Genomic DNA, 16,136 nt, shown 5'->3' with positions numbered 1-16,136 from the left:
ATTCCCGGCCAGGTGTGCACAGAGCCCACCCCACACTGAAGAAAAGCTGCCCACACCCCAGGCCCCGCGGCACGATGCCAGCTTCCCTGGAGGATCTCAGTAAATGGAATAGTGAATGAATAAATGAATGAATGAATGAATGAACCAACGAACAAAGGAAGGAAGGAGTGAGGGACAGACACAATGGCAGCAGCTTGTGTAACTCACGGCCTTACTACCCACCCCCCAAATAGTTGGCCTATTCCCTCTCAGACCTTGACTCCCTGCCGAAATAAGGAGTGGGACCAGGTTGATCCTGTCCCTGGGGCTGACCCCAAAGCTGCAGCATTTCCCTCCTGGCAGCTGTGGCTGGGGTTGCGGGGTCCCCAGACACAGAGACCTCCAGCAAGCCTGCCACCTATGCCTCTAGCGCCACATGGCTCACTGCTTTATGACCACCTGTTACATGCTCCACTCTGTGGTCAGGGCCGCAGGGAGAGGAGAGAGCCCTCAGGGCTATCCTTCCTGTCTGCAGAGAAAGGTAGGCCATATACAGACCGCAGAGGGCACAGAGCTGAGTCACACCCTCCCCTTTGAGAGTCCCTGGTGGTGCCGGCTGCTGGGAAGCCGTCAGTGGTCGGCCCTCAGCTCCGAACCGCCCTTGCAGGACTGCCTGGGCTACAGAGCCACGGACCCCAAGTCGTGTTTGTCTGAAGATGCCTGCAAAGGTCCCCGGGGGTTGGCTGAAGTGGCTGGGGCTGCCTCATCAGCTTCTCCTCCACCCTTCCAGCTCCTTCCCTCAGCCTCCTGTAGGAGTCCCTTCCCCGGGGCACTCCTAACTAACATCCTCATACTGAACTCTGCCTGCTGGCTACTGCCCAGAGCCCCCAGCCTTGGAGCCACAGGGACTACAACACCGAATATAATGCATACAGTAGCTCTCAGCATTCATTCTATAGCTCAGACTCTACATGCTAGAAGAACGAGTGGGTACAGAAATAAATGCTGCAAGATGCTTCCTGAAAATATAGTTCTCCTTAGCAATTATTAAGTTTTTAGTAATTAACTTGTAGAGCACAAATTCATATACGTTAGAGTCTCGTTTATTCATATGAGCCATTGCTTCTCTCGTATTTTATGTATGACGCTCAGCTCTGGGGTCCCTGATGGACAGGAGGTAGTGTAGCCTGGGGACAGTGAGATGGTTTCTTTCCTGCAGGGCTCAGCCAGCCAGGAAAAATGCCAATTAAGGCAAAGCTGTCTGCGAGGAATCATTTCAGTTGTCATGTTAACCTCACGACCTGGGGATCACAGACTGGGTACTAGCTCCCCAACTCTCCAGGCAAACTGTGCGCCTTTAATTGGCATCCATTCCTTTGGGGCGTGGTGACCCCTACCTAGTAATGCTGAACTTTGCAGGGTTGATGAAAGAACCAAGCAAAGCCTGCGGTCTGTCTGCCTGCCTGAGACCCCCTGGGTGGGCCTGGTACGGGAGGAGGCCAGAATGGGCGCCCCTCTGTGAATGTGTTAGGAGATACAGGGTAGCACAGACCTTCTCCGGCAGCCAACAGCACGTGCTGGAAGAGAATCTGCACTGTAGTCCCCAGAGCCAAACAAAATGCAACCAAGTACCTTGGAGAATGGTGGCGTTTTGTTACTAATTACCTTTTTCAGATGCTACTAAATTATCCCTTATGTTATTATTGATTACATTCATCATCATTACAGATAGCTGGCTGGTACAGCGGATGGGAGACAGTCTGCATGCCCATCCCTGCAGGCCTGGCCAACAGAACCAGCTACCGGAAGTCCTTCCAATGGGAGGACCACAGGATCTTTGGGGTGCAGTGGGATTTGGGGGTGGTGGCTGGCTTGTCCCAGGGCCTCGGGAGTGAGGCCAGGGCACTTGCCCTCACTGGCTGAGGACCTGGAAATAGTCATGGGATACTGGTGTCTGTCAAGTTGTCTAAGCTGACCCTGGAGGGGCTCCTGCTCCTCGAGGAGCAGAGGTGCCTGGGGTGCCTGGGTGGCTCAGTCGGTTAAGGTTCTGACTCTTGATTTTGGCTCAGGTCATCATCTCAGGGTGATGAGATGGAGCTCCATGGGCTCTGCTCTCAGCGGGGAGTCTGCTTGAGATTCTGTCTCTCTCCCTCCCCCTCAGTCCCTCCCCCACTTGTGCAGGCTCACTCTTGCACTCTCTCTCTCCCCTTCTAAAATAAATAAATTTTAAAAGAGAGAGAGAGAGAGAGCATGCAGAAGTGAGTGAGAAAACGCAAAAACAAAGACACCTCTTTACAAAATGGGAAGGAAGCCTTTTAGAGTTAGTTGGGGAGAAAGCCCCTTGCTGTCCCCTCTCTCCCAGACCCTCTGCTCCAGCAAGAACCAGCACAGGGACAATCAGGAGGAAACTGAGGGCAAAACCTAGGAGCAGTGGCCACTGATCTGGCGCTGGCTCTTTGCAGCAGTGGGAGGAGAAGGGCCAGGAGCCCGAGTAGAACACAGGAGCCATGGGGGAAACCAGGGGCTCTTGGTGGGGTTGGGGACAGTAGGCCAGAAATGGGCTGTATGGAAGTTCTGAGTTTAAAACTATTTTCAAACTATGGTTAGTCTGTGCTAGATGTGGTGCATAATTTATCTTTTAAATTCTTCCATCGGCTCCGAAGGCAGCTATAATTTTCACATTTACAGAAGAATTAATCCAAGGCTCTGAGGCTGCAGGAAGTCCACGGCGACTGGGCTGGAAGTGGGTGCATGTGAGCTAAGACGAGAGCTCAGGCTAAGGGATCCTCACCTGGGCAAGTGCTTCCTGCTGCTGAAGCCACAGAAGGGATCTCACTCCTGCTGGGATTCTGGAGTCAGCAGTGTCCCAAGAACAAGGTTCCCAACCCTGAACGGTGTGTCTCCTGTTGGCTGCCTCCCAGACATCTGTTCTTGCCCTACCCTCCCCCCACCTCCACCGAGCTGGCTCCAGCTTCCCTGCTGGGGAGCCCCCTTGATCCCAGGGAGTACAGAGAGCCCCCTGTGCTGGGAAGCCACCACTCACAGCACATTGTTCCAGCACTTTCCATCCCAGTACTCAGGTCAGAGCAGGCCGGAGAAGCATAACTGAGAGTGCTCGCTGGACCAATGCAATGGTTGTAAGAGGCGGTCAAGGCCATGGCGAGAGTGTGGTCTTCAGGGTAGGGAGACCCATGTTCTGGCTTTACCATCTGTGGGGAAGAATTTTTGGAGGAAGAGGCCCTTCTGACAGTCCGACATTGTCTGCCTCTCCTCCGTGGTGGCCCCGGTGGACTTGGCCATGCAGAGCATTGAGCTGGGTCAGACAGCCGTGGGAGTCACTGTCCAGCAGATGTCCCTCTGGTGCGGTGTGACTGCACTGTGGTGGCCAGCGGTGCATTCTAAGAATGGGTGACATGGAGAACACTTTCCCTGGTGCGGTCCAGGCAAGTGATCCCCGCAGGGCCCTGCCAAGAATGGGGCAGCCAGGACCGACCGGCACAGGGCCACGAGCACGGCAATGCAAATGCTCTGGGAAGATCTGCTGACTTGGCTCTAGGGCCATTCCTTGATGATACATTGTTTCTAGAACATTTGACCTCTTCAGAGGGTATCATTTTAAAAGTTTCCATACTATTGTTTTCTATTTCCTTTATTATCTCTCACGCTGATTGCCCCCTCCTTTATTACCTGCTCTGATTTGGTGCCTGGTCATTATTACTTTGGAAAAACCCACGATAAGATAATCCTTCATCATCATTGGAAAATCGACAGGGTCTGAGAGCAGGCCAGGATTTTGTCATAGGTCTAAGGAGTTTCTTATTAAGTACACCAGAAGAACTGTATCTGTCATCTACCCTGGAACTTAAAGACAGCCCTGATGTGCTGTCCCCCTTCTATCCCCATCAGAGCAGGGCTCAGAGGCCAGCCCTGCCCAGCATGCCCACCAGTGGCTCTAATCCAGTCACCTGAAACCTACAGTGGGGTCACATCTCCAGTTTCCCAGAGGGTGCTGCTCAGCTTATTTCCAAAATTTCCAATGGTTCCAGGCTGCAGGGGAGATCCTGACCAAAGGATGCCTCCCTCCAGCTTCATGTCACCTGCAGCCACACACCTGAAATGGGCCATTGTGATGCATCACTGTTTGTCCTGCCCAAATGGTGAAGGCTGACACTTACAGGCTGCGCCTGAAGGGCCTCTCTTGTCTAGTCCTTACAGCAACCCCAGGTTGTGGGGGGTGGGGGGGGGAATCTCATGCCTTCCTACAAATGGGAAAGCCATTGCACAGAGAGGTTAAGTAACTGGCCCAAGGCCACAGAGCGTGTAAATGACAGAGTGGCGGCTTGCACCTGGCCTTGGCCCCAGAGCCTCTGTGCTAGAAGGCCGTGCCAAGGTGTTTCACCCTCTGCCCCAGCTCAGGACACCTTGATGAAGCCTGTCCTGCAGGCTCCGCCTCTCACCCTGTGCTCTGACACTGAATGGCAGCATCCTTCTGGACCACTCAGCCAAGTGTAACACTCGATTCTATAGAATCTTGCTTCATTTTAAGTTCTGGTCCTAACTGGATAAATGCATGACGATGTTCGGAGGAGGAGGGTGAGGGTGAGAGCCACACCCCTGTCCTTTCTGGAGCCAGCTCACGGCCCGCCAATTCCGTCCTTGCTGGCTCGCTGTCACCTGCAGGGGCCCCTCTGACCACAGGGCAGTTTCTCTACACAGGGCCCCTCCAGTCCTCTCCTGGCTCCCTCCACAGGAGGCTCACTTGGCCTGGTCTTTCATCCCAGCATGGACTCAGGCTCTAGGTTGGCTCACGCTCCGCCTCTCGCCTCTGCCTGGGTCTGCAAAGAGTTCACCATCATGTTATTGGAAAGGCTTCCAAGAGCTGGAGGCCAGGTTCACTCAGAGGGTGCACCCCGGGAGTGGGGGCGGAGGGAGGCCAGGGGTGGTGCAGGGACACACCCCTCGGCAGCAAGCCCCGACAGGAGAGGGCGGGCGGGAGGGAGCCTCTGAGCTGAGAACCCCGGAGCTGGCTGTGTACAGTGCCCACCAAGGGGCCCGCTGCCCCAAGGCCTGCGCCCTCTGCAGAGCCTCTTATCTCGATCTTGGCCCTCACTCATTTGTTCCCCAGCCTTCCCCGTTCCTGCGGGTCACACCCCGTGTCACCTTGGCAACCCCCTGACCTATAGAGAGGGGAACCATTCTCACCTGCCCAGTTCTCCCCACAGAGCAGCCCAGGGCGCTCTCCATCCCTGCCCCCACTGCCCCAGGGCCAGCCACCTCTGCGCCCAGGCATCACAAGCCGGGCCGAAGTTGCTTGGCTGAAATAGCTCCAGAAAAGAAGTCCCCGTTCCCACATGAACTGCCCCCTGCTCTGCCCAGAGTTACTGATTCTGCCTTCTCCTCATGCTGGATGACCCACCAGGAGAACCATGGGCTGGCACGCCTCCTCTTTCAAAGACAGACGCCCTGCCAAGTGGGGGTTGACTCTGTGGCCAGTGTCTTCTACACCTGCATGTGGATTAGCACAAAGAACCGGCTCTTTCCTAGTAACTGGGTCAGATCATCAGAGGGTGGGGGATCGAGTGAGAGTTTTGAAGGTTGGGGGGTGGGGGTGGGTGACTTGGGAACACAGAGTAATTCCCAGTTGGGCAGGCCCCAGGGGGGAGAGGAATTTGAGCTGTGAATGAAGAGCATGGAAGTACCCAGAAAAAAGTGGACAGTAAGTGCCTGTTTCACTGCCCTCCACAAAAATGGCCAACGCGGAGTGTGCACAAGCCAGGGCTGCAGACACTCAGGGTGGTTCGTAACTTCCCCGGGGTCCCCGTCCCCTGGCCAGAAGCTCAAAGCTTAGACAGTCAATGTCCTTAGTGTGGAGTGGACACAGAGGACACACGGGCACACACACAGTCCCAAGGAAAACACATCAATGCCCACAAACCCTCCCCAAACACGTGTCCCCAGCCAAGGAGGCCGCACTAATCAGCAGGAGGGGGCAGATCAAGTCCACTTCCTTTTATTGCAACTTCTACCCTTCTAGAATTTCTCCTTCTCTGCAGGTCCAGGCCACAGAGACATTAATCCCTATTCAAATGAGCCTTCCAGGTTCTTCCTTCATTAGAAAAAAAAAAAAATCTCTCAAAACACCCCAAAGCGAGGCAGCAAGCAGTGTGCACAGTCCCAGGAAGAGAGGGAGAGCGCTGTGGGCCTCACCTGGCCTCTCTTGTTGGAAGGCAGAAATGCGACCCTGCCTTCCCTCCTCCGCCTGCTACCCCTCCCTGCAACAGCTTTCATAAACAGTGATTATTTCAGTCCTGTGAATTGTCCAGTCAGGGTGACGGGGTGGGAGCCAAGGGCCGGAGCGTGGAGCTCAGATCTCCGAGGAAAGCGGCCCTCCCTTCCCCCGCTCCAGGTGGGAGTTGAGGAGGAGGGCACGGCTCTGGCTGAGACCAGGGATGACAGAAGCATTTTCCCAGCAGCCAGATGAGGGCAGAGCCCTAGTGGGGGAGGGTAGGGAGGCAGAGCTTGCTGACGGGCTTGGAGGTGGGGTCACCCTACCTACATGCCAGGAATTTGGGCCTCTCCAAAACGCTTCTGCCTCCAAATCAAGAGCCCTAAAATTGCAGCTCTGGGGATTAGCCTCGGGCTGCCTCTCTGGTTAAAATATACTGGCATATTGAGGACAGCATGGAGTGTTAGTCAACTGGTCTTTGATAGGAGATATTTGGGAAATGGGGGTTACATGAATGAGCGCGTGAGTGAAGGAAACTACAGCTCCTGGTAGAAATCGAAGTTGGGGTGGAAAGCTCTGGGTGTTTCAAGGGAAGCAGGTGCGGATGTCACCAAGGGGGTGGAGAGAAGAAAGGGGTGCCAGGTCAAATTCTGCCATGTCACTCTTGTGCCCTGGGCCAGCCAGGGCTGCAGGGGGCCTTTCCTCAAAGAGCAGGAGTCTATTATCAAGTAAGTGGCTGCTATCAGCCACTCCTGATACACCACCCTCCTCGGAGAAGTTGGGACAATCGTCCTCTGGGAAGGTGATACTCAGAATTGCTTTAGCTCAACTGCAGGAACCATCTTTTTTTTTTTTATACAGTTGTAAAATTTTTTTACAGCTGTAGGAGCCCCCTTGTTACAAATACAATTTTGTGCAAAAACAGACCCACACAGAACTGTTTGGGATCAGCTCAGTGAATCCCTTTAATGAATGTCAAACTAGGGGTGCCCGGGTGGCACGGTCAGTTGCGCATCTGACTCTTGGTTTCAGACGGGGTCATGATGCAGGGTTGGGATCTCTGAGTCACGGGATCAAGCCCTGCATCAGGCTCCACGTTCAGCTCTGTCTTTCCCTCTGCTCTCTCTCTCTCACATCAATAAATCAATCTTTAAAAAGAAAATAGAACACCAATCTAATCCAGCTTCTCATGTTGAAAAAGGAAATCAAGGCCCAAAGAAGTCAAGCTGTGTCCACATTCTCTGTCACAACCACTTTTCAGGCAACTGGACTCCTGTTCTTCCCGGGTGGGGCCTGGGACGCCTGGAATCTTTTAAAAGTTTTCATAGGTCATTACCTCTAATCAGGTTTAGCAATTGCTGCATGAAGCATTGGCTTGAAGGTGAAGAGTAAATTAGTAGCAGAGACTGAGCCCAGCAGCTCTTGGGGTCACACAGACCAAAGTCAATGACAATGACTTCACAGAAGCTACTGGAAAGGATTTCTGGTACTGAGGTTGGCGTGTGTTGAACATGGTGCCCCAGAATGGCCACTGACAAAGTCCTCAGTATGTTCTGGTGAACAGGTAATTTTTTGGTTATCTTTGGGAGTCTTTCAGGCTGGGTGCGTTTCCCTGTCCCTCTCAGCTCAAATTTGTCTTTGTGAGGAGTCTTACCCCAAGTCAGTCCCACAGGTATGGAAATGGGGTAAAATTATTATATCCTGGAGCTGAACTGCCAGCAGGAAATGGAACACTCAGCTACATCAAGCCATTCTAGATGAATCAGTGGGTCTTGCCAGCGACCCAGGGCCCCAAAAAGAAAGGAAGGAGGTAGCCTTGGATTGCCTCACTGTCACTGCCTTAAGATGTCAAGGCTCAACAACAGCTTCCTTTGTGGTCCCAAAGGGGTCACTCCACAGGATAAAAACATCAGGATCTCCACTAAGTCCCCACTCAAAGACCCAAACATAGAACAATGTGTCTAAATTCACTTTCATTAGGCCCATTTCTTCCCTTCCCAGGGCCTGGGCTGGTGGGAATGTAAAATGGCGTGGCTCCATGAGGAAGAGTCTGGTGGTTTCCCAGAAGGTAACATGTGGAGCTGCTGTATGACCCGGCATTTCCAGGGTTAGGTAAACACCCGAGAGACATGCCAACCTACGTACACACGAAAACCTGGACATGAATGTTTGTGGCAGTGTCATCTACAAGAGCCACACGTGGAAACAACCCAAACATCCATCCACTAAATAATGGATACATAAAATGTGATCTTACCAATAGAAGGAGTGTCATTCCCAAATAAAAAGCCATGAAGTACTGATACATACTATAAGTGCATGTGCCCTAAAAACACGCAAAGGGGAAGAAGCCAGTCACGAGAGGCCACGTGTTACATGACCCGGTTCATACAAAATGGCCAGAGGGGGCAAATCCGTTTAGAGACAGGAAGTAGAGGATTGGTGACCTAGAACGTGAGGAGTTGAGAGGAAATGGGGAGAGACTGCTAAATGGGGACCGAGTTCTGCTTTGCAGGACGAAAGTGTTCTAATACTGTTGGCGGTGATGGCTGCACATACAGGAATATACTAAAAGCCACTGAATGGTACAACTTTAACTGAGTGACTTGTACGGCCCATTCATTATATCTCAATAAAGCTGTTCTTTTTAAAAACCTAGAAAATTTCCCAATACCTAGGTTCCGCTTAACAGACGCATCCTCTGCCCGACTTCCCCAAGGCTTAAGGAAGGCAGGCACCGACAAAAGCTGGGGTCACTCTCCCCTCACCAGTGGCCTTTACCCGTAATTCGCAACAACCAACAGGCCAACCTGTTCGCTCCAGAAACAACTTAACAGGATTGTCAGCCAGGATCCATAGCCAGCAAAGAAGGAGCCCTGGGAAAAGGAGTGTGCCAAGTTCAGTTCTGTGATATCATTTGGGAGGGTCACGTGTACATTTGCTTCTGGTTTGTATCTAATTTGAAAAAGCCGACCTAGATTGTATACTGTATTATTAGGCAATTTTTCCAGCTTGGAGTCCCGGTGTTGCTCCACATGATTTGTTCAGAGGACGAACTCACTTCTCTGCTGATGCAGAAACATTCCGCCCCAGGTTGCTGTCCCAGGATGGGCAGGCTTGGCGCATGCCAGCTTTCCTATTCCATCCTCCATGAGAGCGCAAGCCAGGCCGCCGTGGGGGAAGAGCTCTTACCCCATAGGGGAAGCTTCCCTCTCGCTAGCTGGCCTCCTGCATGGTGGAGGGGGCGCAGGGGAGACTGTGAGAGGGCAGGGGCAGAGCCGACTGGTACTCTCCCAGGCAAGGCACGGACACAGGGGGCTTCCCTATGGAACAAAAGGGAGTTCGAAAGAAGACAGCCCACATTCCTCTTTTTCTAAACTCTGGCTCGAGATGTGCAGCGGGAAAGTTAAATTATGTGGCAATTCTCAAAGTCATCCACTAAAGATAATCTCTCCCTTCACAGGAATTACTCATCTCACTCCGTCATGAAACCTCAGGGTCTATCACTATTCAAATTTATTGAGCAACGACATGCAGAATGTATTGTATAAAGGACCTGTTTCATCACCCCATTCCCCAAGCTATTTCTTTTTTTGTGCTAAGTCATGAGAAGTCTGGCAAGTTAAAAACCAAAACAAAAACTAACAAGGATGCATGTGCTGCATTAAAATACACACACACACACACACACAAAGATGGGAAAAAATTCCTTCGTGGAAGTTACTATGAGGCAGGCAGCTTCAGAAAGGAAAAACACAATCTCTGACTAATATGAAGGAGACTTCAAATTGCTCTTGGCAACAATCTCTCAGCCCCAGATTCCCCTCCCTCTATTCATCTCTGCAGTTCCCAGCCAAAGGAAAATAAAGTGAATAGCTCTCTCCCTGGCCCAGCCTAGAGGACTGAATAAGGGCTGAGCAGACAAACATCCCTGTGCAAATGCACACCTGTGTAATTGCTGCAAACACGGGACAGCCAGTGGGGTGCTAACTGCCCTTACTGGGCTGATAATCTCAGATCAGGAGAAAATGCCTTTATCTGGGCACGGTGACATCAAAACAGAATGCAATGTGGTCTTGTGACCCCCAAACACAAGATATTTTCTAAAGGGGACGGGATGGGGAGAAGGAAGAAGAAAAAGAAGTCCTCCCAGAAGGGCCCATGTCAGTTCCCAAAGAAGGAAGGCCCCAGAACAGTACTCAGAGGAGTATGGCTTCAAGGCAAGATTTATCAGTTCACCTTCCTCACAAAAGTGATAGTTAATTTTAGAGGTAGTGATCTTATACCTATTATACCATTCAAGATGGAAGGACAGGTAACAGGCCAAATGTCCTAGAATATTTATGGCTGTTCTGTCCCAAAGATTCATCTGCCACCATTTTATTAGGACAGATATGTCAGGTCAGCTAAAATGGAGATGGACAGGAGCATCAGGAAATGGCCCTGAAGTGCGGGTACAAGCAAGTGGAGTAGGGTCTTTGGCATTGAGCCCCGAAACGCCCTGGCAGGCTAGTGTGGGCTGCTCCGAGAATTACAGATGGCCAAGAGACATGGGTTCTAGTGCTGGCTTTGCTACCAAGTCCTGTGAACACGGATGAGCCTCCCCAGTGGTCGGATGAGGTCTAGGAGCACAGCTCCGGCCTTCTGTGTGTGTGTGTGTATGTGTGTGTGTAAAGCGGCTGATGCCTCAGGACAGTTCCCACGCTGTTGGCCCTGCTCCAGAGAGGGGCCAGTCCTCCTGGAGGCTGCACGGGGCTCTTGACATCTCCAGCTGGGACGTGCCAAAACTAAAAGCCCATCTCAGAACCCATAACCATGAACTGATCATCACAGCTGCAGGGGTTCAAAAAGCTGCGTGCCTACTGTGTACCTTCCACAGGTCCGCTAGGGCCATGGATGAGTCCTTGTGACTGCAGCATGGGGACAGGCCAGCTTTCCAGCCGTCCACCCGCCTCCTCACCCAGGCCTCCTGCCATTCCTCCTTCTCCCACATATGGTCTCATTAAATCCGCTCAATCAAAATAAATAAATAAATCCAGTGAGTCCCCACTAAAGGATGAGTCACTGCCATTCCCACTGACAGAGCCCCGGGACCAGTTCGGACTTCACCTGCTGAGGTCCTTAGCCCTTAACGCTTCGCATCATGCCTGGAATCACACATTAGACGACACAGTAGTTGTTGAATAAATGACAGACTGAATGGAAAGAAACTAAGGTTCAAAACAGTTACTACTGTTAACACTGACACACTATTTCGTGTTGTGCTATAATGATATCAGGGGATTCCTGCCTCCCCTAACTGGAGTGTAAGATTCTAAAGGCTGTAGGTGTAATGGGCGGCTTTGATTCCTGGCTCGGTCACTGATAAACTGGACTTAATCCCATTAAGCCTTAGTTTCCATATCTGCAAAGTGGGACTAGTGGTTATCTGATGAGTGATGTGGGTTACAGGAGAGACTGTGTGCCAAGCACAGTCTGGCACCTGATCTCTGAATGTCCCATCTCCTCCTTCCCTGCCTTGTACCCTCTGGTTTACTCCCAGCACTGACGAGGCAGGATAGGCCTTGAGTTCTATGCAACCTCCAGGCCTTTGCTCTTTTGTTCTTCCTCTGCCCCAATATCATTTCCGATCAGAAGCCCTTCTTGACCCTCTGGCTGCCAAAATGCCTGTGATCTAATTGCAAAGGGCCTCTCCTGGCTGTCTGGGGAAGATAACCTACTTGCTACCTAGCTTCACTATTCTGTGTAAGCCTCATCTCTGTGTGGTTGTCCAGAGGTAGGGGCTCAGGCCTGACTCCTGTCTGCATCTCCTCAAGGTCTCAGAGGTGCTGGGTGGGATCCAAATCTACCAGTTTCATGAAGTTCTGGAAACTAGGCGGGTGTGGCACTGGTGTCCCGTGGATCTGGGTAAGGCGCACTGGACTCAGTAGACCCCCTTGGCCTTAGTCCCTCCTCACCTGTAAAATGCAGATGATGAAGACACCTGCCCTAGGTATGGTAGTTGGGGAGAGTTTAGAAACGAGTATGAGATACCAGCGCCAAGACAGAGCACCGGCTGACCCGGGCAATTTTAGGGAGAGTGTCTTTCTTCTCCTTTTCAGCCCAGGTTGGGCCTTAAGGGCCGTAGCCAGGTTACTTTCCTTTCCTGGAGATTTATCCAGAGGGGGTTCCTGGCCCTTCTGATTCCTCAGTTCATCACTGGATAAAGGAATGGAGTTTAAACTTGAACCTGGCAGGACCTTCCCCTCCCTTCCCACAAAACCTTCTATCCAATCTGGAGAAAACAGTCTGATTGTTTCAAACACTTCCTTTACATTTTCAAAATTCGGCACTTGGAGGAGGGATTGGAAGGGATATGCCAACAGCCTGCCAATGAATCATGGGAATGGGGCTGCCCCCTGTGAAACCCAGCACCGGGGGTTCAAAGAAAGAGCGCAGTCGTGCCCTGCCCGCTTGCCCACAGCCAGGACAACAGAAGCCAGAAACTCGGGCGGGCAACCGAACCGGATGCACCCCGGAGCCCTCACCACAGGCACGCGGAAAACTGCACCGCACTAGGGACACTCGGCGGCGAGGGGCTCTTCGCAGAGTGAGTCCCCGGCCAGCCCCGTGGCCCGCCGCGGTCGCGCCCCCGTCGTGCCCCCGCCTCAGCGAACCAGGCGATCGGGAGGGCGACGGTCAGGGCGCCGGCAGGGGTGGGGGCGCACACAGCCCTGCCGGGGGCTCCCAGACCCGGGCTGTACTGCACAGCCGGAGGGAGTCGCCCCGCCCACCCCGCGCAGATCCGAGCGCCGGGAAGGGTCCCCTGCCCACCCAGCTTGGTGGGCGGTTCGAGCCCGAGGATCGCAACGCGACTCCCTACAGCTCGCCCAGGGACTTCTGCCGGTCGTCCCTTTAATTTCTGCTCCTGTCCGGACCTCGACTTCTGCCCCGAGTTGTCACGGCTCTTGTCTCCCTCTTACCCCCCGAGTTTTGCATCTGACACTGGGGAAGCCCTAGCTTTTTTGGAGGGAGGACATTTAAAGGATCCGCGTCTGTCTGCCACTCCCTTCCGGAGCGGCCCTCGTGCCTCGCTGTCCCCTCTCCCCGCCACCGAAAGCTGCCCACGGGGGTGGCGGGGCACGGAGCAAGCCAGAAGAGTTGCCTACAGAGTTCCAGAGTCCCTCCCGCGTTCGGCCGGGAGGGACGCGGCCGCGCGCCCCGCGGTCAGCCCGGGGACCCCAGCCCCGGTGTCCCCGGGACCCTCGGTCCGGCCCCAGCGCGGGTTTGAAATTGCTGCCGGGCGCCGCCACTGCCATCCTGACAGTGGGAGCGCACGCCGGGGGCAGGGGGTCCCCGCAGCGCCCAGAAGGGGTCCCCTCCCTACCCGCCTCTGCAGCCCCGCTGCCCCTTCTCGGCCCGGCTCCCAGCCGCCGTGGCCGCCGCACACCTACCTGGCCGCCCCGGGGGCGCCGCGCTTGTGCCCGAGCCGAGTCCTGAGCGCCGCCAGGGTCCCGGGCTGGGGATCCACGCGGCAGCGCTGCTCCGGGGAGCCTGCCGCAGCCGGCGGGAGGTTGTCATTGATTCGTGCTGGGCGAGTTAAGCCATTCCAGGAGTGGTTTTGAGAGAGCACTCCCACCCCTCCCTCTAACCAAAGTATTTGGCAGGCAGCCCCTGTCGTCCACCTGTACTGCTAAGCGCGGGGCAAGGACCAACTTCACCAGCCGCGCTCTGTGCTTCACTTTATCACACGCAGATGAAACTCTTTCGTAAAGGTAAAGCAGAAATGAAAGCGGGGGGAGGGGGGATGGAGGGGATCCCCCCACCCCCGCCCCTGGGGCTCCTCGATTATTTATTTCTCCCTCTACTATTTCACAAAATGCCTTACCACTTATCTCAAATCAGGGCAGCTTTTTATTATTATTGTTTTACTCAATTCTGTGTGTCTTTTATTTTTAGAGGCAATTTTATTTCCATTTGCCTGAAACCTGAGTCCAATAAAATTACTAGAATTATGTTTTCTTCTCAAAGGGTCTTGAGTGTAACTTCACCAAATCAAACACTGCAGGGAGAGCATTCAAGTGGCAAATATAAAAGAAGAAAGTGCAGGAAGTAAGCACAGAACTGCAGCTCCCTCCCCCTTGGAGTCCAGCTGGGCTTGGCCCAGGTGGAGCTAGGAGGCCTAAGATGGGGGAGCCCACTTCCAGGAGCCTCCCCCCCCAACCTGCCCCACTCCTCGCAACAAACATGTCATACAGGATCTCGGCTGCTTTGTCTCCATTCTAAGACTGACTCAGAAATGCCAACCAGAGATCCAACAGTCCACATCTGGGGTGGGCCAAGCACCAGTTACAGAGAGGTGTGGCTGTTCCTTAAAGCCACACACCATACCCTTTTTGAGAACTGCCAGCTGGGGAGGCCTCGTCTCCCTCTTTCTGGGAGAACCCTCCACCTGGGGAGGGGGAAATCTTCATTAACCCCTTGGTGTCTATGCTGGCTCCCCTCAGATAAGGAGAAGGAGCCAAGGGGAGCTTTTCTTCCCTGGTGATCAGCAGCCCCCTGTGCCATGGAGAATCAGCACAAAACAAAGGAGCCCAATCAGAGTTCTGGCTGTCTGTGGCCTCTGCCACTCTTCCAAGGGCAGGCCACTGCCTTAAATCACCCCAAAGCCAAAGGTAAATCCCACAGGTCCATCAGCCCATGAAGGTCAAGAACTCCAGGAAGATGGTTCAGACTAAAATATTTTCTCCAACAGGTGACCCCTGCCTGAAATTCTAGTCTTAGTGATTCATTCCTTTGTGGGGCACGCCCTACAGATAGCCTGCACCAGGGAGGCAACGTTGCTTTGGAAAGGCAGGAAGGGTCTCTCTCTGTGCTTCCAAAACTGTAAATATCCATGGGCAAGAGCAGGAATGGGTTTGCCAGACGCTCCTTGCTACAGTGGGAGGGTCGTGGACAGCAGGGTGGGGGGGAGGGGACAGAGAGGCTCGGAGCCAGGAAGGCGTGGAATGAAGTGGGGAGGGGGTGCGACGTCAGGGAATCCGTCACTGAAGTTCAGAATGGGAAGCACTTCATCTGGGCAGGTGGACAGTTTCCGAGATTGGGTGACTCCATAGTTTTTTTTTGTTTTGTGTTTTGCTGTTTTTTTTGGTTTTTTTTTTTTTTTTTTTTTTTTTTTTTTTTTAAATCAAAAACCACGTATTCCCGGAACACCCAAACCCAGGAACAAAAAACCAAATCCCTTTGTCCACAAAGTCACTAATTAAATATCCAGTCATTTGGAACTCATACTCCACTCCTGGACCGGGTAGGTGAAAGTGCCAGTATGGGACCAGGATGGAGTGGTATCAATCCAGCCGTGTTTGCTATGAGCCCGGAAGAGGTTTACCTCAATGGCCTGGGTGGAGACAGGGTGGGGTGGTGCAGAGGGGTGCCCCCCCCAAAGCCTCGTGCCTTGTGGGGAGATAGAGCACAGGGGGCCGGTCAGTGTGTGGCAGGGCACCTACAACCCCGCAAATGGTCCTTAAGGAGCAGGGCGCTAGTTCTGCTGAGCAGACAAGGAGCCAAGAGAAGACATGAAGACTGGGCTCAGGGAAAGGGCTGCAGGAGGGGGACTGGGCTGGTTGGGATGTAAGTGCTGCCGGGAGCAGGAGGGCGTGTCAGGTGCAGGTGTGAAGGCTTTTGGGGGGGAGGCAGCTGGCCAGGTGTAGAAGGTTCTCCCAGTGAATGCAACATCAGGCTGGGGTCTGAGTGGTGCGACCAGTTTAGGGATGCAGCTTCTGCTGGGATGCAGCTTCTGGCTGAAAGAGAGAGTGCAGGGCCGGGCCTGCTTGGGAGGGAGGGAGGGAGGGCGAATTGGAGCACCTCTTTCAAACCCAGCTGGAGCTGGATGTGGGCAGAGTGGGGGAGGAGGGAGGATGCCAGGAGGGGTGGGGGAGAGCTGCAGTGCCGA

The 16,136-nt window shown here is 53.4% G+C and overlaps 1 protein-coding gene across 3 annotated transcripts in view; it reads right to left on the bottom strand.

The window, feature by feature from the left end:
* The window catches only part of ZBTB7C (zinc finger and BTB domain containing 7C), a 336,440-nt gene that overhangs the window by 91,571 nt on the left and 228,733 nt on the right, over positions 1-16,136 (bottom strand). Inside the window, exon 1 of one of the 3 annotated variants that reach the window (XM_032310026.1) lies at positions 13,639-13,939. The exons of 1 other annotated variant lie outside the window; for it this stretch is intronic. In XM_032310026.1, coding sequence (XP_032165917.1) covers positions 13,639-13,765 — 127 coding nt within the window. In that variant the 5' untranslated portion in view covers positions 13,766-13,939. Of the gene's footprint in view, positions 1-13,638; positions 13,940-16,136 lie in introns of those variants that run through there. One more of the 3 variants, XM_032310028.1, reaches the window with a different exon arrangement.

This window comes from Mustela erminea, chromosome 13 (genome assembly GCF_009829155.1).
Source record: "Mustela erminea isolate mMusErm1 chromosome 13, mMusErm1.Pri, whole genome shotgun sequence".
In the NCBI taxonomy this organism is placed as follows: domain Eukaryota; kingdom Metazoa; phylum Chordata; class Mammalia; order Carnivora; family Mustelidae; genus Mustela; species Mustela erminea.
The sequence above is the reverse complement of the archived record's forward strand: the minus strand, read 5'-3'. Positions and strand labels throughout refer to the sequence as shown.